We start from the raw sequence: 25,845 nt of genomic DNA, 5'->3' as shown, positions 1-25,845 counted from the left end.
ATTGAGGTCATTTAGACTATGGTGAAAAGTTAACAAGCTAGGACTTGCAGAAATGCAATGAATGTAAACGTTCAATCAGATTCGTGGTTTACAACGTAAATATTGAAATTTCTCACTTCAATTCAACTTTGGTTTTTGATTTCAAGGAAACGTTTCCCAGAATTTGCACTTTTTGTGTTCCCAAGGGAGAAAGAAAAATGTATTCAAAGAGATTCAAAATTTCAATGAAATTTCCCTAGATACTTCTGGAAAACTGTGAAACAAATGCTCTTTCCTTGACAGATGATAAGTGTCTGTTTTCAGTCTCGAATACGAGTACCACCAGCCATTCTGCATATCCACGCTTCGTGGTTTTGGTGCCAAAAGAATTCATGGAAGCACAAACTTATTTTATCGTCACGAACGTTTAGGGATGCATGCGGTTTCTTGACTTACCAATTCTTCACAGCAGTCACTGTGTATCTCACTCACTTTCGAAGCCACGGACGGCATTTGTATGCTACTGACGATTTCCTTCATATGTTCATCTTCTTGTCCACTGGATACACAGTATTGCAGGGAGAATAAAAAACAAAAAACTAATAAATTAAAAAAATTAAATTCTGACAATACCAATGTAAAATAAAGCAGGGAAATGAAAATCAAAATAAAATAGGTAAAATAAAAAAATGAAGGTAAATAAAATGAATGAACTAAGATAACACAATAATAAAAAAGTACGTAAATAAAATGGATTTCATTGGGTCCAATATTTTTCTTTGAGGTCAATAAATCTTTTGGAACAATTTTTAGCGTCGGACGCAAATGAAATACGCATGTCCACAAATAGCTTCGCACCTTTTGTTAGATAACTAAAAAACATAATGAATTTAGAACTTGAAGCAAAATAAAATTAGTGTTTGGTAGTCTACCGTCTGGGTAGGTTTTGGATGGACACGGAATGAAAATATTTAAATTTCTCAACGTTGCCTGGCAGAACACAAAGTTGACACACAACGTTACGATACACTGTTTTTCAAATCCGCACACATTCTACCTCCCTTCAAGAGATGGAAGGGAGTTAAAATATACGCGGAAATGGAGAACAATTCATGTAGGGTGGAGTGACGAGTTGGCGTCTCTTTACTCGAGGCTAAGAAATGGAAGCTTGATCAGTATGTTCGGAATAAAATATCGCTCTTGCTTTGGGATTAAAAGTGACGCATCAATGCCACGTTTATGCTCATTCAGAAACGATTCCCTAAATATTATTGGTGATTTAGATAACAGATAATTGCTCAGATACGACCAACAATCATCCACATTAGTAGACCAACGAAAACCATGACTCATGATGTTATATAAGTTCAAAATATTAAACTTCTCCCCTCTCCTTGTCTCTCTTTCTTATATTTTTTTTTAAAGTTAATTTTATATAGATGGATATCTATATTTGGTTATGAATGGGTAATTATTGATGAATATTAAGTTAGGTAAACATATTTGCTAAAACAACTAAAAAATCGACAATGGTTCAAGTCATACTAAAAATTAAGAAATGATAGAATTTATAATAGAAATAACAACACAATATTGTAAGTGGTAAAATGACACGATCTCTGGCCGGTATATTTATATATCCTACCTTAATCTCTCCACCAAAGTGGAAGTTAAATATTACAGCATGAATTATCACCGAGAGAGACCCATAATTTAGTATTTGAGGTCATGAATTAGGAGTGGTACAACAATTATGAGATTTTTTTTACTGTTACGAGGTCATCGATAAAATTCGCAAGCAAAAATGATCCAGGAAATTAGCCTCCCAACCCTTAGGTTAGAAGGCGATTGCTTAACGCATCTGGAACACTCGTGTGGCACATCTCAGTTTAATATCATCATATCTGCCGCCGGAGAAATTTCGACAACTCACGTCTTTGTACGTGTGTGATTGGCAGGCGTACAATCTATTCGGAGCCGAAGCATGATTTTCGTCCCGTTGAAATAAAAGAGGTCGATTCATTATAAATGACTTGAATACATGAAACCTGGATGGGATTGAAAACGGAAATATGGCAGACACAGGAGGTGATTGCCTCCAACATTGGTGGAAAAATGCACACGGAAAATGGCAATAAAGACTCAATAGTTACTGGGAGAGTCGTAAATACTTATCATGAACAGCACGGAGACTGAAGATCGGTGTGGTGCGATGGCTAACGTACTGGGCTCCCACAGGGAGGGCCCGGGTTCGAATCCGGAAGTTGACAGATATTTTCCAGTGGTATCCCGATCCCTACTTGAGGTGCTTTGTGGAGAGCACTTTGAGTGAGTACGACGTCCGTCGGATGGGACGTTAAACTGCGGACCCCTTGGCGCCTTTCGATTAGAGTAGGCTAATGCCGACGCCGGGTTTCTCTCCACCTTTCATTTCCCATCCAGCCCTTATGGCGTAAACGACCTTAGCTGTCGGTCGCCTCCCATAAAAACTAATACTACGAAGACTGAAAATATGTTAAACGTATTAAGTTAGTGAGTGATTCACCGAAAGAAAAATCTTGTGAGAGATTTTAATAACGAAATTCATGGATACTTAAGAATTAAAATTTTATTTGAGAAAAGATGTGGTGCTTCGAATTTCGATATCCATTTTTTGAAGGACGATATAGTTTATTCAGACTTTTTTTAACCCTTTGGTGTAAGTGTAAGTATTCATTGAGTAATAAGATGTAGCTAAAAAAAGTTTTCCTTTATCCGCGAAGCTTTGTCATGATCCGATATTAAGTGTTGAAAATGTACACAAAAACTGAAATGGGACACGTCCCAGCGGCGAGGTGAGCATTCCCGACAGTTAGAAAGGTACATACAGGGGGGTCGTTTTTACTACTAGAACTTAAAACTCGGTTAAAAAAAGAGAAAAAGAAACCCATAGAGATATATTCCAGAAAAAATCGCCATCACAACAATTCTACGATTACACACTCCGTTTTGTGACAGAAGAGCATCGTTCTTATTTACTTAGATCTACTTTTACAATTATCTACAATAATATAATTAAAGGTTGTTGCCCTTCAAATTTCTGCCGATTGGCCCAGTAGTTGATCGCAGAGTTTGATGCATACTACTACATGCATAAAAGAAGAGTTCGGCTTGGGGTTTCCTATATCGTAATCTCCAACCTCAAACTCCTCTCAGGGAATTTTCGCTCTAAAGATTTCGACCCATCCGATGGAATTTGGGCCGTAGCAATCATACTACTGCAAATATTCTATTTGAAATGGAATGATTGCTTGGTGGAGAAGATGGTTCAAAATTGTGGAAATAATAATAGAAATAACATATTTGATGAGGCGTTAATATTGGTAATTTAACGAGAATGATTAGATATGGGGAAACTATTTCAGTGATTAAAATTTTTTAACCCACTCATACCAGTGGAATCTGTGCTAAATGCCGGGAATATAAAACCACAGAGTAATTAATGTCGCTAAATAAATTAAGAAAAAAATAACTTACTGGAATCTTTAAATACATATCCGAACCAATTAAAACGATTTACGACTCATAAATGTAGCCATATTTAATCAGGCATGGCAATAATAGGAATGAGTTTTTCATTGCGCGAGTCATTACTAATACCGAACATTTTCTTCTATTTCCTCGTTAAAGTGGAGCTACTTTATAAAAGTGAATGTCATTTGATGGAAATTATTATGATTTCTCACCCGAAATTATACGACTTGACTGTGACGTCACGAAATGTCGCCATTTTCAAGGTTACGTATTTACTCCACAAATTATCCCATAACTACCAACGTTAAGATAATAAGTGACCCGTCAACAGAAACCAGTTCGTGACCTCATTTTCAAAAGGTGATTTTATCAGGCCACTCCTACAGTTCATTGGACGATATTTTCATTTTGAACAACTAATCCCTCTTTTTTTCCGTCCAAATGTATTTCAGATAGTTCCTTTTCCGAATGTTCGAACTGAAAGTTGATAATGTGTCCCTAAAAACATTAACTTTCGCAATTACCCGTTTCTAGCTGGCAGATAATCAATTGGAAAACAATATTCAAATGAAATCATATAATTAACAGAACTTTTGCGACACCACGGAAAATTGGACAACGAGACCCGTGTTTCGATAATGGACCATCATCATCGCGTACCACTGCCTTAAATATACCAAACAGTAATGTGGAGAAGGCGGGGAGAAAACCAGTGGCCAGGTTAAGAGGTGGGGCCGGAATAACGGTTGAGGGAGTGGGTTTACGTATTTCGATACCGCAGAAAGGATGAGCGAATTTTATGGAAACAAACACTTATTGAAAAGAGCGATCTCAGGGTTAAAACTCCTTTTAAAAGAAATCTCTCACCGCTCAGAAGAGCCAAATTCACGTCGGATATTTGAAAAATACAGCTAATTTCCTCTCAGAGTCACTACAGTCTTAAAAACGCTGAAATTTTCTTTGGTCCTCGTGCGAAAATTTATCGGTTTGCCACATCTGCAAGCACATTGCATACATTTAAGTTCAGAATCTCGATTTCTCATAATAGGATCAAACTTACTATCTTTGAATTTCACAAATTAATGTTTGAAAGTTATCGGTGCTTTGTAAAGTACGCCAAAGGGAATTAGCGTACTACTTAATTAGATTTACTGCCAAAATAAACGGGTGGAATGCCATTTTTTGTTTACGTAAAAACTCCTATCGCCGGAAGAAACTAGATTAAGTGTATGCAATATTTTTTACGAGGGTCATCCGGAAAGTAGTACCCGTTCGTGAAATAAAGACACAAAAGTAAATATTAACAAACATAAAAAATTTTATTTGAAAGAGGATACTTTAAACTACTTCTCAACATAATCTCCAAGCAAATTAAGGCATTTGTCATAACGTGTGACAAGTTTCTGTATTCCTGCTGCATAGTCCTTCGCCGCCAGCTCATTGAGATACGCGAGGGACCCATCTTGCACAAATTTTTGCATAATGCAGATGGTGTTTAACAATTTCATGAACAATTGTTCGAGAAACATTGGGAAAATGCTCACAGGTGTCATCAATTGTGACGCGCCGATCGTTCCTCACGAATTCGTCAACTGAGCTCACCAGTTGGTCTGTAATGACAGACGGTCACCCCGAACGCTCATCGTCGTGTGTGTTCCCCCTCCCCATGTTGAAGTTGCGACACCACCGCCGAACAGACGACTCGTCCATTACATTGTCTCCATACACCTCCTTTAATTGGCGATGAATATCACATGGGCGAACGTTTCTTGCATTGAGGAATTTAATCACTGCCCTCACTTCACAACTGGCGGCGTTCTCAATTTTTTTAAACATTGTAAACAATCACAGAAACAACACAGGCAATGCTAGCGTCACGCAACTTGGCTCAGAGAAGGCAGACAAGCCACTGAAGCTATCTGACCTCGTCCAGCGGCTACTCGCGTCGTCAGCACTTCATGCGGCACGAACGGGTACTACTTTCCGGATGACCCTCGTATGTGATAAATTTATCTATTTACTCTGTTGAAAACCCATTTGCGTTTATTTACCGTTTATTTATTAATATTTACTTCTTTATGGAAGAGGGAATCTTGCAAAGCGGCACGTTTAGTATCCAATGAATTAAAGAAGTGGAATATTGCTATTTTTTGTGAGCAAGAATGCCTCAAAGAAGAACATGTTTTATTTAAAATTTTTAGGCCCACCAACGGCCAGGCAGATTGAGGGGTAATCTCACCATTAATAGAATATTGCCTTGATCTAGTAGTCGATAAGAATATCTACGAATATCCTTAACCATAACTGTACATAATTTACCATCAATCCAGTAATTTCGCGAAATCCAATTTCTTGGAAAAACAGCTCCCCGAGAGGTTCCTGTCACTTTAAATAGCAAAATATTATTTATTATCAATACTAGTACACTACATTGTAATATAAGCTCTTCTGAGTCTCTCGCAAACCGGGGTTTCATCGCCGTCATTATGACCGCGGAGACTCGAGAGGGGTACTGCTCATGGCAGCTACGCCTATGTACGTCTGCCACCGCTGGTCAGGCGGGCGCGGAAAGGAACAAAGACCCCATGACGACATTGATATTATTTATTATAATGTATATTATTTTAAAACTATTTTTGTATGCTCTTATTTTACATTTGACAAAACTCAATGCTGTCCCCTATGTAAGGTATTGTTTAGTGGTGACTTTCACAGGTGTTGAGGGAAACCTATATTCGTTGAATCTAAACCATTATCTAGGCAATAAAAAACGATTTAAAATTAAAAAAGTGCTTTTTGTAGGAATGAAGGGAAATCTTAAATAGTGACTTCATACAATATATTCATTTATATGTACCGGAGGAAACAGTTCCAGACTCCATTTTGTGGAAATTATTCATCGCGGAGGAAATGTAAAATGGTTTGTGAAATCCACTTTACGGTTATTTTTACTACTCCTTAGGTTTTGGGACTACTATGTCACATTCAGGTCGCCGGAAGACGAAAAACAGTGTCGAAACGGAAGTCGTACTTATAAAAACCATTCAGTGGATTCAACAAAGTTTTTTTTATTTCCTCTGTCTTTTGGTTTATTTACTCTTTCCAAATAATCTTCAACAAATTTTACTGTTCCGAGGAGAAATAGTCTTTTTTTTTTAATACTAAGCTGATTTAAAAATCTGAAATAATAATAAAACCGTAAAGAGTTTTGGAACTAGTGAGTTATATCAGAAAGTCAATATTTATGTGAATAGGATACGTACGTATGTTCAACTACAGTTTTAACAATATTTCAATAGTGATCGTCGTGGAATAACCCTCGACCAATACTACTAACAAGAAATTGGACAAAAACCCGTTTTCATGTGATACATCATCCATTTCTTCATATCTTTCTTTCATTAACTGTACCGTTTGTAATCTTCATTCTATTAAGGGGAACTTCATCTCGTTGATATGGAAATTTCTTTATGCAGATGTGTAAAAAATTAAATTTTTGCAAAATTCAAGTTTACTTCACTATGTAAATGGAATCTAATTCAGACATTAAAAACCTCTCCAATATGCGTTCTACCTCGGCTGAGAGTATGAGATTTGGCCTTCCATGAAAAAGGAAGCTCTTTCGCTCGCCACTTCCGCCTTATCTATATCGCACTTTGTTTTCAATAAATGCCACTTTTGCATCCGGACATGACGAATCCCGAAAGGACTATGCCACATTGAATTTCACGCATACGTTTCATGGTCGCATGTGATAGCTCGCTTCAAAAGAGATATAACTGCAGCCGAAATAAAGTATTACGCTCGACAACATAGCATTGGCGTAAGTCCAAACGAAGGCCAACGTCACGAAATTCTCTTCGACGCGATCCTGTGAAGTCACAAACCGTAATGACAGCAGGTATAAGACTAGAAATAAGAGACCGACTAACTTAACAAGTGTTCCCGTGGCGGAAGGAGTCGATGGCACCCAAGCGGTTTTTTTCGGAAACGATTTCCGTTAAAAAAAAGGCAATGAGAGGAAAACTCTTCCGAAAATTCCAAAAGACACTCGCCCGGAGCGCGAGAGGAAAAGAAGAAAATCGAGAGCGGATTCTTGGAAGCGGGAAGCTATTCGGGACAGAGATACTTTCCCTTTGATTGTGAGCCTCGAAGGGGAACCTGTGCGCAAACTCCGTCCGCGGGCTAAGTTTTCTTAGCTGAATGTTTAAATAATGGACGAGAAACCACCTCAATTATATGTCCCATGAAAATATTATTGAATTGAAAGTAAAACTGTGTCCTGGCAACTACGGGACTCGGACCACAAATCCGTGTGTCGTAACCCGCGGCGGAGGAGGCAAAACCTCTACACAACCGAGATGGAAGATGGCTAGACAAGTCTGGAATGAAGGATAAAAGAGATACTAGTCATCTTCGATTGAAGGTTTTCGCAGTGATTAGTGATTACGCTCAACACTCTAAACGCAGCAGGAAATCACAAAAGATTATATAGTGAAGGTAGCATTAACTCACGCCATGTCAATATCGGCAGCCGAAACAAATGTGGCTAATTATTAAGATACCGTTATTTCCAAATTATTACGAGTATTTACTACGCTCGGGAAAGTAGCTTAATTTCAGAGGTGAATCACAGTTAGACAAGATCGATAGACCCAATATACAACCGATGTTTAGAAATGGGATCGCTCGAACCAATTGTTTTTCTTGCGTAAATTGGCTTCTTGCCGGTGAATCACTTCGATTAGGTATTTTGCTGAGGAGTGTCAAGGAAGCAACGCGAGTGCCACAGTATACTTATGTCAATCGCGGCTCTTCAAACTTCGGAGTCGCAACATGGCGTTGGGTCATTAATCCCACACGGATGCACAACTAATTATTTAGGAGACAGTCACTGACCGACACCTACTTTCACAAAGCAGACCGCCTAAAAAATATAACAGCACCGCATATAGAAACCCGTTCCTGCGACCATTGCGTCGTTGGAGAAAACGGGAGGGGATGTTGCCAGCCAGTATGTGCTAAGAGGGGCGATTGACGATGGAGAATGGGGCGGAGAGACAACTTCGGCACGGGCAACCTACGGTACTCACGGCGATAGGCGGGCGGACCATCGCTTTTAACAATCCAGCCGATACGACGCGTCGGCTGGCGTCCAACAGGTACCACACTTCGTAAAATGCAACACCCGGAAGGCACTCGACCTACGAACCATCGGGAAACCCACCACCGTCGGGATTCGAAGGACAAGGGAAGCCAGTGCAATGACTACCACACCGAATTGATCTCAATAGAAAGCGTCACGCAATTATAGGGAATCTTGCTTTAGAAGTCATTGGGAGCACGAAGGCTACGGATATCGAGTTGGTGAGGAGGGTAGGGAACTGACTTCCCGTCCCGAGGGGTAAGGTTCAAATTCCCAGTTGTGGAAGGATTTTTCAGTGGCCACCGGTTCCCTACATGGTGTGCTGTGTGGAGAGCACTACATGCACGGAGTATGCCGTCCGTCGAATGGGACGTGAAAATGCATCACCTTGGGCGTCTATCGTGAGCTGCTGCCGATGCCGGGTGTCTCCACCCTTCCCCCATTCCCTGAACATCATTCCTGTCCCGAAGTATCCACTTGTCCCAAGTGGCGCAAATGACCAACCATCAGCCGATGGTCACCTCCCCATTAATACCCATACTATAAGTACGAAGGCTACATGCATGATTCCACTCCAAAAATACCCCAAAGCCCTCTCTTCCTGATACCAAGATGAGTGAGACCACTCACTTGATCTTACACCTTGATAATGGCTCACGGCGTCGAAACCACGGCCGTTTTGATGGTAAAATTCTTGAATTTTACACATGATGAATAGAATGGTTCGAGACGTCACTTAGTGGAAGCGATTCGTATCGGCAAAGAAAATACTTTGCTCTTCCACATCTCGTATATTTCATTAAGCACGACCTAGGTTTGGACTCACGAAGTCCTGATGATGACTTAGTAAGTCGAAACCTAGTTGGTGCATAATAAAATACATGCATGTGGAAGAACAAAGTATTTTCTTTTCCGAACTTTACACATTTATTTTAATTTGATCGTAGGAGACGTTAAGTATTCCCATAAGTTAATGCCAGTTATCATTACTTAAAAATCATTCCAGTGTATCACAGACAAGAGGGTGAGCAGTTCTAGCACCGCATAACAATATTGGCGGGGGGAGTGATACCTCTTCGAGAAGGGAAATTGACTACCGAACAGAGGGACACGAGAAATCCCTTTCCCTAGGCCCATTTCGTGATCGCAACAGTAGAAACCGACACGCATGACATTCCGTATATCCTGAAAATAAACGATCCGGTAGGCTAATATAATTTATAACTACCCTGAGAGCTGGTGACCTAATAACTCTATGCTATGCCGAAGAGTCTTGAAGTTAATGGTACCGTCGTTCGTAACCGGTTCGTAATCTCCGACATGTTTCAGGAATTGGTGGTTTCAGGCCCAAGGGTTTGCTGGGGGTAAAAATTTGGCCGATATGAGAGTGCCAGGGTCAAAGGGTAGGGATGCGATGAATGAGAGGCGCAACTTAGTGCCGCTTGTGCTTTAGAGGAGGTGCCTGGTCGTAGTCCCTGAAGTCCATGAAGAGTAAGTTTCCGGCGGCGGGGAGTTTCCTCGCTAACTAGTGGAGCGAGGTTTTGAGTGAGTGAAGAACTGGAGTGAATGGAAGATGTTTTCGGATTCTGTATTCCGGTCAAATCGGGGAAAGTCAAGTGGTTATGCGGATGAGTAATTTTTATCTCCGTTGATCGGATTTAGTTGAGATGGCTCTGATTGGCATGGAGTCACTACCAAGCAACTTCTGGTGCAAGGCTTCTTGACGGCTAGTGTATTCAAATGTAGATCCTACAAGGAAGAGGATCAAACTTCGGATTCTCAACTACAATGGGTAAATCAACTAAATCTTCACTTTCGCTGATACTTCATTTTGATAACGTATGGCAATGTTCAACAAATCATATAATTTTAAACCTAGGAAAATACCTGATTTCCGTGGAATTCAGTCTTGGTGCATAATTAACATAGGATATATGATCCTACTTACATCCTTTGGGGATGATGTAAAAACTGAATCGTCGAGAATCATCCACAACAATAATCAGATAAAGTTTCCTGGAACTAAGTCGAGGAATGCATTTATTTCGTCTTTTTCACTTGACTCGGTGAATGAACGAATCATCAACGACTCACAATGGCTAACAAAAATCTAAGAAAAATACTATTGCGACATTAAGAAAATCTAAGCAGCTAAAAGAAATTAGTGGTTTTACGAGGTGAATCATGATACGGGAATAACATCACAGTCGTCCGCACCACAGACCTCTTTCCAGACCACAGAAGCGTTGTGTTTAATCATAAAGAGTTACCTATTACTACGCGAAACTCGTTGCGCTAGCGCTGACATCTGGTGGTGATTCAGAGAACCTTTCAAACTACCCTCATATACTGGAAACGTGCTCTAATTCGAGGACTTGAAAGGCGCATGAAACCATTTTGATGTCCTTTAAAATAGATAATTTTTTGGGTTCTAATGATAGTAATCATAGAGATCATGTTAATACAATAAGAAAGATCAAGGGTAGAACCGACAGATATAAGATGTCATTTTTCCCAGGAACGATAATGGATCAGATAAAAATTTCCGATCGCGCGAGGTGGGAAAATAATTTTTATTTTCATTCGCTGTAGCCTAGTGTGGCCTTTACCTCATCTAGGTTTGGCTATCGTCCTTTCCGTTGCCTCTAGCTCCTCTAGTATGCTCAGAAAAGTGTAGCTCACATAGATACCGCAGTGTACGTACCTGTAGTCATCATGATCTTCCTTATTTGAATTATTTTACAGAAATATATTGCTGCTAAATTTAAAGAAAAAACTTAATTTTTGATGTAGCATGCATCGTTTTGAATCACTTCCTGCCACACACCCTAGCGGCGGCTTTCGGGAAAAACCTCGTAGGAAACAAGCATTGAACAAGGTAAAAACAGACGAATACAGAATTCTAATTGTCCTTCTTCCTGCGTAGTGCGAGAAATATGAAAACATTCCAATAAACATTAGAAGCAAACTTTAACTGCTTTTGCACAAATTAAATTAATTAGGCTTGAGTGTACGCATAGCATAAAGTGTTTATGCAAAGAAATTACCTAGAATTTTAAGGAAATTCCATCTTATTGTTCCTTTGTGTGACAATCGTCATTTACTGCAAAATGGGTTGAGGGAAATTTTATATTTTACATGTTAATATGTAATAAGTTACACATTTGTAAGATTCTAAAAAAATAATACTTGCCTAATCTAAAATAATAATTCGAAAGAATACGTAGCACAGCACCAGTGAAAATCCTCGAGCATATAATATCCGGATGACATATTGGGAATATTACCAAAATGCCTCTTGTGAACACTGCGAAACCTACACTAATTTAGGAGGTCACGGCAAATAAAACCCGCAGTAGTTTTCAGACCGGTACATCCCTGCTGCTCTTGAATCATGGTGAGGTAGGTCTAGCGAAACATTTTCGTCGGAAAAGCGAGCCAAGTAACTTCGTAGTCATGATTCTCTTCGGTCGTCGAGCGAGGCAATCGCCGCAATAATTGACGCCACGTGGATGGGTGATGGTGGGAGGAGGGAGAAGTGGTGGTGGTGCCACCCCCCCTCTCCCGGGACGAGAGGGAAGAAGAGAGGAAGGGGGAAGCAGGGTGGTGAGGCCGCCGATGAGAGTGGGTGGGCGTACAAGAGGCACGCCAGCCCCGCTGACGCCGGCGCCGTCCAAAAATGGCGTCATGCACCTTGAGCGCAGGGGGATTTGGCCCAGCGTGATTAAAGGTGAGGAAGGGGCTCAGCTCTCCGTGACATCACCATAGGCCTGCATATAAGACTCCCTTTTTGGACTCAAACTTCATGCCTGTGCACTTAATTACCAGCCTGAATACCGAATATTGCTTTGACCTGAGTGAGAAGAGCTCAAACTGCACTGGATGATGCCGACGTGCATGTGAAATTCCCACGTGTGATGAACAGAAATGCATGTTGATCGTCGTTTAACGATCGACCTGATAAAATGCTGAAAGGAAACATTGCGATAGTTTCTTCCAAGTTATTATTAGGTAATCTACCGGTTAAGGTAGGTTTTTGGATGGACATAATTATTAATTAAATAATTTGTGGACCCTTGCAAAATACAGCATCCTACTCTACATCAGGTCCCTCTTCAGCTCTGAGTACTTTCTTCCTCCCTTCATCCCGTCCAACATCCCTATCCTGTTCCTTCCCTTCCTCGTTTGCCTAACATTCTCCCTTCAATTACAGTCTTCAACATCCCACTGCCGGTCAATACCCCCTTCATCCACTTTTCCTGCCTCCATAGGATTTCTACCAACAAACCCCTCTCTTCGCCCACCATACCAAGTACTTCCTCATTTGTTTTCTTCTCTGTCCATTTTACCTTCTCCATTCTTCTCCACACCCACATTTCAAAAGCCTCCAGTCTACGTCTAGCCTCCTGCTTCAATGACCACGTTTCCGCGCCGTACATAGCTACGCTCCATATCAAAGTTTTTACGAGTCTTTTCTTAACATCCTTACTCAACGTCCCTGTCATCAACTCCCTCCTCCTTGTGAAAGCCTCTTTGCCTAGCGAAATTCTTCTCCTTACGTCCCTACTACTTTGACCCTGTTGGTACAAAACACTGCCGAGATACGTAAACTGTTCTACCTGCTCTAGTTTTTGCCCTCCTATTTTAATGTTAAGCTTAGCCTTTTTCTTCCTAGAGAATCGCATAACCTTTGTTTTATTAATATTGATTCTCATCCCATACCTGTCGCACTGAATTTCCAATTCACTCAGCAATGCTTGCAACCCATTGGCTGACTGACAAACTCAAGCTTGATCATCAGCGAACCTAACTGATTTTACGAATTCCCCGCCCGCTTTCATTCCTATCTCCAGTTCTTCCCATGCCTCTTTAATCATTTTTTTATTCCAAGTATTAGATGCGTAATTAAATGGTGAAGAAAAAAGTGGACGATCAATTACAAATCAATAATTGTAATAAACCGAGGCAATTTATCATTCTTTTCTCAAGATTAGGCGGGCGGTTAATGCCTGAGTGCAACTTGACACAAAAAATATGACCTTTGAAGCTACATAATCAGGTTTTTGTACCCGCATTGGTTGCCTATCGTGATACGTCCAAAAATCACCACCGAAGTATTCTATCCGGGGGATCGGTTTTATTCAATAGGTGAGGGCATCCTCACCTCTTATTAAATCCTGAGGCGAGCGAAATAAATAAATTCAGTGAAGCTGACTTTTCACCGTGACTTCTGCGGTTTCCCAGGGAAGTGCCGGTAGCCAGAAAATCTTATTACTTTCGTTTATCTGGGAATGCCTTGATACATCACCCAGATATGAACCCGTGGTCTTACGGCCAGAAGGTTAACGCTCAGCTCACAGTGTTACCACTCCCTACGCCGTGCGTTCCACTGCGTTTTATGGGGCAAATGAGATAAAAGGTAACTTTCAACATAACCACTTTCACTTTCGCGCTAAAATAGTATTAAAAAATTCCGAACCTGTGCACCTTTTTATGCGATATGATTGCACGTCAGTTTTATCAATGTAACCGTTACGTCCATGCTGGGCATGCTTCGGTCAACTGCTGGGCGGAGGACATAAACGCAAACCAAAGCGTTGAAGAAAATACGAATTTCTCTCTATTAAATATATCTAGGTTGCCATTTCACGGGGTTTAAATACGCGAGAGAGATAAGGCAATCTAAATAAATCACCCGAGCTCTCAAATATTCCTTGCCGATGATTATGTAAATGTTTCACGATACAGCTCCATATGGAGATAAAATCTCACAATAGTTTTATTTCCCATCCTGTCCCAGTTATTTCATTCTTCGAAAATTTTTTTCGCCACATAAAGCGTTTCTTCTGCGATCAGATTTGCGTAAAGCCCAGAGGGTACTTTGACTTCCGAGATTAGATTCAAACGACATTCAGCAATCACACCGAGACAAGGACTCCCTGGAAATTATGAGCATAGGAAAGCAACGAGACATCGTTTTAGGGAGAAAGTTGTTTGCTCTAGGGTGAGAATAGTGGGAGGGGAGGCGGATAACACCAGGAATAATTTGACGTCATTCATGGATGATAGCCTTCTTCCGCGAAGAAAGACGGTGGATCAGGGGGAGGATGCGTACCGGGGGGGGGGGTTTGGACCGGGCTAGGAGCCGATACCCTGCCAAAGGGGACGAGGGGGGGCGGAGTTGTCGGTGGGGCCGGAGGGGGGTACCTTAAGAAAGATCTAAGGAGGTAGGGGCGAGACTCTGGCTCCTAGCCACGAATGGTGAGCCGCGCGTGCTTTGAGAGCCGACCCCGGGGCTTTCGTTACAAAAGACTTAAAGATTCACCCTGGGAGTGAAGGGGAGTGGAGAAGGGATTTGGGGGGGGGCGCACCCACCCACTCCTTCCCTCCCTGCATCTCGGTGTGCTTAACGCATCGAACAAATGGGTCCTGGTGAGCGAGCCATAACCCTGGTAATCCACGAGCTGTCGGGGCCGGGGCATGGGTTAGAGGTCGAGGAGCAGCTTCGGTAAGGAGGGTCCAAGGAGGAGGAAATAAGTGGCCTCGTGTGATTCAGAAACTTTAAAGAAAATGGGATATTCGGTTGGAGGATTTTGAAATCTAGTTTCGGAGAAGGATAGAACAAAATAAGCTGGCAAGAGGAAAGAACAGAGAAATGTCCAGGCGAGGGATTAGAAAAAGTCCCAAGGAGAATTGGCACCGACAGAAACATTGAATGTAGGAAGTATCATTGTGACGTGGAATAAACGAAGCACGTGCTAGAATGAAGATAGCTCAGTAAGCTAAGAAGGATGAAGAGAAAAGGAATTTTGGACGTATTAGGAAGTATGTTAATTTCGAAGAGGTAAAGAAGCCGCAGGGTTCCTTCATTATCCGTTTCAGAATATCTCTATTAGTTTTATAACGTAAATTGCCCGGAACCGATCAATAAGAAGATTGCTTATTAAATGGGCTAATTTTAAAATTTCAGCGACGAAATCAGTTCACCATATAGCTGCCCTCCGATTAGTTCTTCACTTCGTAATGCGAGGGCAGTTCAATAAGTACCCGTGTTTGACGACAAAGGGTGTTCCTGAGGGAAGTTTATGTTATCATCGTGTGCTGCCATCTATCAAACGACGGTGAAACGAATTTCAGACTCGAATACTCATCACAACTGAAACCAAGCAGGAATGGAGAAATAATTCTTGGGCAAGACAATTTTGTAGCATTCTTTTTTGTATTCTATAAGGCTATGGTCTTTGTGTCCAAAGAGTACCTACAGAGTACACGCCTACCTGTATATGTCACTTCTAGACTACGCAGACAGGTAAGAGACGTATACGTCCCGTCTCCTTTTGGTTAAAGGTGGTTGTCTTGTTCACCAGACTATGATACAGATTGATTTGGCGAGGGGAACCGTTTAGTAACCTCTTACTTTCATCATGACACTCAAGGGACGGATATTTTTGGCTGCCAAACCAGTTATCTTTCAGCATCCTTGAAACTAAGGAAGAATGTTTGATATGTATGAAATGACATTCATTTCATTGCGAAGCGCAGGGGAAGCGGAAATCAACCAACATACAGGTATCTCAGAGAACTATCGATTTTCCAAAAAATGAAACAATAATTGTGTATTTTATTTTTAGCAGAGGGCAGCAGAAATACTTTCTAAAGTAAACGGTTTCATTTATATTCCTTAGATTTCAATGTATGATATCATTGTCGGGGTTTAATGATGGAATATCAAACCTATTAGATGGCAATATGCAATGATGGAACCTTGTTGCAAAAATATCAGAATTGTGTACTTCATCCAGGAATATTTTTTGGTTTTATAACAGAAATGTGAAATTTTAAGCAAATGTTATTGCTTCATTATCGTCTTATTTTATTTTTATAATTTCTGAATTATGATTTTTTTTAATATTCCGCTGACTATAAAAATAAACCAAGCATAAACTGAATGTCACTTGTTGAGTTTTACTACTTATTGGCGGAATATGGATGCCTTTTGTTGGCTCGTTGAAAGCTCGGGCAAAGATGGTTTTTCCACTAAGAGGCACTGTGACGGACTATGGGTATCAAATTAAACACTCCGATCCTAGAATGAAGGGCTCGACATAAAAAATCGTGATGCCATCTGGTCGGATTAATTAAATTCTCGAGGGCGATCCGACGGCCGGAAACATATCACACAGTGAATTCACCAGAGAAAAATTCATTTCGAGAGAATATAATACAGGCGGTAGTGACATGATCTTGAAATACGACCTAAGGCTAGCCGTTTATCTAGCGCTATCCGTCGAACTTAACGTGGAGGCGAGAAGTTGCGGATGAGCTTTAGACTATGCCCACATATATCCTAGAAATTTATCTATATGTATTCGTTGGCTCCCCCAAAAATAAATTAACAAAAGTATTATTATTATAAGGGAAACAATCTACTCATAGAGGGTATCTCAGCATTTTATCGATAACCCCTCATTCCACACATGAGGAGGCGCACCAAACATATCCAGAAACCAAGGATTTCGAGAACATTCATAATCTCAGCATCCGTGCAAGGAAATTCGTGATGGCGTCCGATAGCCACAGGGAGAAAGATTTATTTCAGTGCAAAATACGATGCATGGTATTCACATCACAAAGTTTGTTAGTCTCTCATGGGACTGGAGCGTGCATGGTAGTAGTTGTCCACGACGATAGTTATCTATGCAAATTCAAATAAAGGAGTCGACAGTTGAATGAAGCCATTTCTTCGGCGGGAATGACTATTAATTAGGCACTCTCTCTATCATCTTTGAATCCAAAACATCACACCTCCAGCCAGAGAATCAATGATATATTATAAGATTTTATTAAAGCAAAATCACAAAGTGACAATTTTTTCGTTCCATTCTGGCAAAAATCACAGGATAACTCGAATTTTTACAGGCTGAAGTAAGAGAGAAAGGACAAGATTACGTTCTATCGCATCAAAAATCCCTTGGACTTTTCAATTAAAGTATGACGACAACTTCCAATTGAAGGATGCCTCCCAGATTGGAATAATTTTCGGTGAATCTGTAGCAAGTGAATTACAGCGCCGTAGAATTTCGAGTATCGAAGTTCCAGAGAAAAAGATATGAAGGAACACCTTTTTATAGGGAACTGAGGGTTAAAGGTTTGCAACGGCTGAATATTAAAGATAATTGAACATCGAAGAATCATGGTAGTAGACACGAAATGGAAAACGAATGACTATGTAGACAAACTCACGGTCCACATACGCCCAAATTCAATGAAAAGGTTACAATTTTATGATAAGTAGTTCGGTATGCGTCATCTGGAATGATATATTTCACTCCTTAAGATTCTCATTGCTACTTGGAAGAATGGTGGAAGCGAAAAACTGCTCAACCATTCGGATGCTTTTTGGAGCGTTTTCCTGAAACAATTCTGGAATAAATGTTTTCTCCCTTGGATCCCAAATACTAGCCACTCATTCCGAATTTGGTCTAACTAAAGTGAAGTAAGACCTATCCCTCTCTCTTACTATTCCATTACATTTTCCCAACAACCCGTCGAATGAAACCTAGCTTCTTTAAGGCTGACACGTATATTCTCCTGATTAGTATGCTGACCCCATTAAAGGTTTGATGTTGGAGCATCACGCAAGTATTTCACTTGTTCAGTGATTCGAAATTTGATCTCATCCATTTTATGATTTACTTCCAGTTTTCATGTCTCTATTCCAAAAACCTCCGTGCCGTACAATGTCGGATATTCAATTATAACCCCAGTTCCTCACACCATACCGATATCTGGTTTAAACCCGCAATTTCCTGGTGTCCTTATTTCCTGCTGCCCGGTACTTCAATATTAGATCCAACATAATTTGAGAGTTGGAAACGTTTAACGACAGCCATTTAGTTGCTTAATTATTTTTTTCTTAAAGTTTAAGATATTTGACTATTATTCGAATATACAACACGTTTGAAAAAATACGCTAGGAGATATTTGTTTGCGAATGAAATGATTCTTCTCGAGTGTTACCGTACCAGTGTTTCGTCTCCACGAAACCGGAGTGTGATTCAAAAGAAAGAGAGAGGAAGTGGCTTTTTTTATTTGGATGATAAATACTTGGGCTTCGTGCCTGCGTGGCAAGGATCAGTTAAGTTGCTTAGGTTTGGGTGGAGTCGTTATACGGACTAAAGACTCGACCGAAACTCCTTAAAATTTCAAAGGTTTCACTCATCGCTGGTGAATTAGTGCCAGTTTCAAACATTACGAAAACTTAACAGTGATTTAAGCGGACAAAGTTAGGCGAAAAATGTGTGCGCACTCAAACATCGAGGGGGCAATTCAGGAAAGGAAAGTAATGCGGATGTACCTATCAATGCTGCTTTTGGGTTGGCATGTTATACAAAACAACCACTCGCAGCCACAAAGAATATTTACTAAAAAACACAGTAAATAACTCGAATGTTGGTCTGACAGGTGAGAGTGGAGGCCGCCTAATGCTAAGCTCTATACGGCGTGAGAAATTCTCAATATCAGGGGGGTCAGTTTCTTTCCCCGTGTCGCCGAAGTTTTCCCAGGAAGAACTGGTACCCAAAAACACTACACAGCTTAGGTGAAGCTGAGGGTGCACAGCAGCGTCACTCGGAATCAAAATTGGCCCCTCCGGAGAGTAACAGAGAGAGCTCTCTTCACAGTAGTGGTACGCCGATTTCCTAATGAAATAGTTACGAAAACATTTTCAAGATTTTTGAAAATTGGACAACGAGAAGTAGGCGTGTTGGATTGTTGGAACTGGAAACGTAATAGGAATTGTTAGGATCAACTAGGGAGAAGAGTCTCTCTAGACGGGAAGAGCGATTGAGACTAAGAATTTTGGAAAGATATTGTAGAGCTCTCGGGTTAACGTGTTACGCCGGGGACAATAATGAGACCCCTATATATATATATCGACAGATTAAGACCGGAGGATAAGCAATTGGCTTTAATACTGAAAAAAAAACTTTATATACCTTCCCTTCCATCGCGTAATCCTCGAAAAAGGACAGAACATAGTATAATTACTCTACCAATTACCTGAAAGACTATTCTTCACATCCATAGAAAACATATCTCGAAGGAATAAAATCGTGTCATTTAACGTGTGGGAGAGATGACTCAAGATCATGAGTGAAATGAAAAATACTCTATGATTATTATTTTTTGATAGTCTACCGTCTCCAGGAGGTTATGGATAGATCCAAACTTGAAATTTCTAAGTCTTGCCTAATAAGACAACCCGACAACCCTACACAGCAATAATTCGTTTCAATCCTGCGTGGTTTCCACCTCCCTTCATTCCGTCCAACGTACCTATCATTTTCCTCTCCTTCCTTGGTTGCCCAACGTTCTTCCTCTACCACAGTCCTCAACATTCCATCGCCAAGGGGATCGAGATGGTGCGGGGGCTAACGTACTGGCTTCCCACCCTGAGGGCGCGGGTTCAAATCCCGGCGGTGTTGAATATTTTTCAGAGGTATCTCGATCCCTACTTGAGGTGCTTTGTGGAGGGCACTTTGAGTGAGTACGCCGTCCGTCGGATGGGACGTTAAACTGCGGACCCCTTGGCGCCTTTCGTAAAGAGTAGGCTAATGCCGACGCCTGGTTTCTCTCCACCCTTCATCCTTTCCTGTTCGTCCCCTATGGCGCAAATGACCTCAGCTGTCGGTCGCCTCCCCTAAATACTACTACTACTCCATCGCCAATCATAATGCACTTAATTAATCTTTCCTGTCTCCTTTTGACTTCTCTTTCTCCTCCCCTACCATGCCCAGCACTTCCTAATTGGTTTTCCTTTTCTTTCATTTTACTTTTTCCATCATTCTCCTCACCCAAACTCAAAAGCCTTTATTCTATAAAAACCATAAACACAGTAATCACCTCGTAGGTCGGTTTGGTAGGTGATGGTAGAGTTTACCCAGTACTAAGCACGGCGCGTGAAATTCACACATCAGGGTAGGGGGGCGAGTTTCTTTCCATGTGCCGGTTATGGTTTCCCAGGAAGATCTGGTGCCTGAGAAATCACAAAGCTTGGGTGGAGCTGCAGGTGCCCAGAGAGGCTTGCCCGGGTATCGAACCCTCCGGTCAGTAGTCCAACGCTCTACCCCCTAGACTATCGCGACCCACCTTTATTCTATAACTATAAGAAAGAATACAGCAGAATGAACAGATATTTTTATTTCTGAAGATCATTATGAAATAAAAATACATACACGTATAGGAAAGTAATTATGAATGCAATTAAACAATGGGTAATCGTAATGCGCATGGTTTCGTGATATCTATCGCAAGATAGTATTTACGTGCGAAATAATGACTTGTAGTTGATTTTTAATCGATAGGGATTTGAACCCTCCCCCTTTGACTAACTCTCCTCTCTATGAAATTACATCTTTGAGCTGATCAACCCACTTCTCAGATATACGTTAGTGTTTAATAGTATTTATATTATAACAGTATTTCTGAAAATAAAAGGAGAAATAAGGACGCAGACAAATATTATAACTATACATCGGTTGATAAGTTAAGATATTCCTCATTTATATGGGTTAATTGTTCTTCATCAGCTAAATTTTTTAATTAAAAAATATTCGACGAATGAGCATTATGGATATTACGATAAGCGGTGGCACTTGGAGAATTTATGAACTTAGGCCCTCCCTTGGGTTTGGTGGCTTTACGCAATCCGACGAGGGTGACGTGACTGGGTTAATTGCTGTCACCAAAAATAGGACGCCAATTACCCGGAGGAGGGAACAGTGGTCCTCCTTCACATGGGTGAGCTAGGAAACCGCACCGATCAACACAGCAGCACTCACTTGCTGGTATTGGCTCCTCCAACAGCTATAGCACTGCAATTTGGTCGGTCACATCACTGTACAGTGAGACAGAAACGCATCAGTTCTTCTTTATCACTTTAATAACAGACCTTTTAGAATCCTCTTCACTTAATTATTCCGAAATCTTCAGATCTTTGAGCGGTGATTTTACGAGAGAATACCTAGATCTATCAGTCAAATGTATCGATCAACGTAGGATTAGGAATTGGAATGGCGTGTCATTCGGAGTGAGTAAGATTAAAAAATGCTAAGGTAGGAATGCGTAGAATGAGAAAGAAAGTCGTCCTTAGGAGACGTTTTGAACGACAGTGTAAGAATTCACGGAGGTTCCGTAATTAGAAATGGGGAAAGGGACATGATACTACGGTAGAGTGCTTCAATGAGTGCGAATGTTTCACGCATTACAATAGAAGAGTCGCCACGAAGAAGAAAGCAGCAAAACCCCAAAGATACCGCAGTGGTGCAATTTTATATGCCGAAAACATTCTACGGCGACGACGTGGGGAATGTGAAAGATGGCATCGCTTAAGAAATAAAAAAATTGAAACGGAGAAGAATATATAATTTTCCTGGGAGACTGGAAATAAATAGTCGAAAGCCGAGAAGGTAAAATAGTAGGAGTATACACCGCACCGATCCCTCTATTATGGACAATAATCCTTACAGTAATATACCAGTATACACTAAGGGACGCATTAAAATAGTATAAAGGCTTTAGGAATTCTGTGAATTAAATCAATGTTTGCAAACGATGTTCTAAAGCCACTAACGTGGAAGATTACCGGAAATATAAGAAGAGTCTAAATTGATTACATCCTTGTTAACTATATTTTGTAAAAGAAGAATTTATAAATGAAATAGCGGATTGCAAAATGTTTTCCCTGGGCAGGAATAGAGAAAGAAGAGGGAAATCATAGCCACACATAATCGATAGAAGGAAGATTTCAAGATATGTTGAATGAATTATTGGAAGCTGTGAAAGAAACTGTAGCCCCAAAGGAAACCATGGATTGCAAAAGTAAGTACGAACCTTCAAGAGCAGAGGGAGATAAAAATTCTGCCAAAAGTTCAGAAGGGGAATTAGTCACAGAGCAATAAAAAACTAGAAAAGAATAGCAGCCTAACCTTACCCGCGGAAAAAGCTGAAGCAGCTAATGACCTTGAGATACTATTAAGCCCAGAGCAAAGGTTAATGCCATAATTGGGTAGCAACGCTGAAAATCATACCGATAATGAAGCGAGAAGATGGATACGGCATTTGAGGAATCTTTAAGACAAAAAAACTTCTTACTTACGGGGAAATACCGAGAAAATTTAAGTCGAATGTAATAATCCCTGGCACGCTGTACGAGAAGATGGTAGAAAACTGTTAAACTAAGAAAAATTATTCTTACCAACCATTAGACAGAGATTATGTCAAGAATAATTTACCAAAGGATGGAGATGCGAAAGAGCACCTCAGTAAGAATCAATTTGGATTTAGAATATATAGAAGAACAAGAGAAACTGTTATTATTCTTATTCCTCTTAGAGAAGAGGACACAGAAATACCTACACTGTATTTTATTCACCTGGAAAACATTTTTAACAGTGTAATATGGAATACAACGCTAAACAAAGTAATCAATCCGAAGGTTAATTTGATAGGTAAGGGTAGAACTCACCCAGTACTGTGTCTTATACGGTGTGGGAATTCCACACTTTAACAGTGTAAGAATGAGGGTCAGTTTCTTTCCCTGTGCCAACAGCAATTTCACAGAATGATCTAGTGCCCGAAGAAATCACACAACCTGGGTGAGTGAAGCTGAGGGTGCCCAGATACAAGCCTCCTTATAGATCAACCGGCAACGAATCCGCGTCCTTCGATCATAATCTCAGCGCTCTACTCACTGGACTACCACGTGATACGCAACATAAATTAAATTGAAGTGAACTTATAAAACGACAGGAGATTGGTACAATTTCTAAACAAATAAGAGGAGGAAGTGATGGGATGTCGTGTACGTAGAGAGGTTTAAGATAAAATGCAAAGAGGCAGGATTGATCATCATCCCTGATTTACAATGTGCGGATTGGAAAGGCAATTAATAAGAACAAGAAAAGGATGAACAGCGGCGTACGAATATGCAAGGAAAGGATAAGTTATGCTGAGACTTGTGGACGAAATAACTGTACTTGCGAGCAGGAAATAATGAGCTCTACGGCCTCTCAATAAAGAAGAAAGGGGAAGAAAACTCCAATGGCCGTAAGGATTAGTTGCCAATCTCTCGTCAGACCAAATGTTGTGTTGGTGTGACGGGAATCACGTCAGGGACCAACCACAACCTCTCGACCAGAATACCCTCTGTGGTGGTTTACGGGAGATTAATCCGCGTCAGGGACCAACACACAGCCACACGCACACTATCCTGCCTGAAATCCTTCACGAGGCTGTGAGACCCTGTTAAAGAATTTCAGATGGAGATGGAATCCTTCACGAGGCTGTAGAGTAGACCCCGTTAAAGATTCCAGGATATTCTCAAGCACACACTCTGTGGCGGTTTACGGGAGATTAATCCGCGTCAGGGACCAACACACAGCCACACGCACACTATCCTGTCTGAAATCCTTCACGAGGCTGTGAGACCCTGTTAAAGAATTTCAGATGGAGATGGAATCCTTCACGAGGCTGTAGAGTAGACCCCGTTAAAGATTCCAGGATATTCTCAAGCACACACTCTGTGGATGGCACAGACCAAACACACACACAAGCACTCGAGAAACGCACACACACTCAAAAGGGCCCAACTTCTGGGAGAATCTGGACACAGGTAAAAAGCAACTAGGAAGTGCGTCGAACACGCGTGTTTCGGCCACAAAGTGGCCCTCTTCAGCGAACCGAAGGGAAAACACCTCCAACACAAGGTTGAAAGTAAACAACCGTAGACAAACGTCATATTTATATAGAGACTGTGGGAGTTGGGGGGACCAATCGAAATAGGTGGAAGATGGAAAGGGGAGGGGTACTTTAAACGTATTGGTGAAGAGGAAGGAGGGGGGGGGGAGGAGGAAAAACAGATACCAAGGGACTGAGTGGAACGGGAAGGAGTAATTATTGAAGGAGAAGGGGGGGGGAAGAGGGGGGGGGGGTTGGGTAAAAGTGAAAGGTATCCGAGTAACGGATTATGAAGGGGAATTGGGGGGGGGGGGGTTTAAACATATTTCCGTTGGACCATAGTCCAACGGAAATATGTTTCAAAACTAGAGAAGTCATTTCAAAAGGGAATAAAGTGGGGAGAATGGAATCGGCCCTTTATCGTTGTTGACAACCACATTTCTAAATTTGTGTATGAAAATGCTTTCGTATGCGTCTAAAAGGTGGTTGAGGGTCTGTTTGATCAACTTCAATTCCTTTTCTGATGTTTTATGGTCTTCCTTGAGTAAGTGTAGGGCAATGCTCGATTTATCTGATCTGTTGTATCTGTAATGGGCCATATGTTCTTTGAATCTAGTTTTAATATTCCTCCGCGTCTGGCCGATGTAAGTTGAATCGCAGGAGGAGCAGTTTATTTTGTAAATGCCGGACTTGTTTGAGGCGTCGATTTTGTCCTTAGTGTTGCCTAATAGATGTTTTAGTTTGTTGGTGCTGCTAAATGATATATTAGTGTCAACGGTTTTAAAAATCTTTCCTAGCCCTTTTGTTAAATGTGGGTGGAACGGCAGTTTGATATACCGCGGGGTTTTATGTTGTGTGAGGGTGGTCGTGTTTTGAACTAGTTTTTTATGTTTGTGCTTTTTCACTAGATTGTCAATTATTGACTCTTTGAAGCCATTTTTAAAAGCTATAAGTTTGATGTTTTTTAATTCTTTGTAATAGTTGTTTCTATTTAATGGAATATTTACTAGTCTGTGTACAAGGGCATGGAAGGTGCCCAGTTTGTGACTGTTGTGTGTGAAGGAATCATGATGTATGTAAAGATGGCAAAGATATCGTCCACATATCTAACAAAAAGAGAAGGGAAATAACTGAATTTCTTTTTGAAATTCTTTTTGACTTTCAACCTTGTGTTGGAGGTGTTTTCCCTTCGGTTCGCTGAAGAGGGCCACTTTGTGGCCGAAACACGCGTGTTACGTACCAGTAGAAATTGCAATCAACGCACTAAAAGTTTGGTTAACATCATTACATCTAGATCCCAATTTAATTGATGAATACATCAGACTAACTAACCTAGTCATGAATCAAAATTTCTTTCAATTCCAAGGAAAGTTTTATAAACAAGAATTTGGAACGGCGATGGGAAACCCTCTATCCCCATTCATAGCTAATGTATTTATGACTCACTTTGAGAAGGAGTTCAAAAAGAA

The 25,845-nt window shown here is 40.8% G+C and overlaps 1 protein-coding gene across 1 annotated transcript in view; it reads right to left on the bottom strand.

Annotated features, from left to right (window-relative positions):
* LOC139687718 (uncharacterized) overlaps window positions 1-25,845 on the bottom strand; it is a 130,699-nt gene that overhangs the window by 85,975 nt on the left and 18,879 nt on the right. The window contains exon 6 of the mRNA XM_071584978.1: window positions 436-538. Coding sequence (XP_071441079.1) covers window positions 436-538 — 103 coding nt within the window. The remainder of the gene's footprint in view (window positions 1-435; window positions 539-25,845) is intronic.

The sequence above is a fragment of the Hetaerina americana genome, unplaced genomic scaffold (assembly GCF_022747635.1).
Source record: "Hetaerina americana unplaced genomic scaffold, ioHetAmer1.1.p SCAF_2, whole genome shotgun sequence".
NCBI classification, from domain to species: Eukaryota; Metazoa; Arthropoda; class Insecta; order Odonata; family Calopterygidae; genus Hetaerina; species Hetaerina americana.
This window is presented reverse-complemented; position numbering and strand designations above follow the sequence as displayed.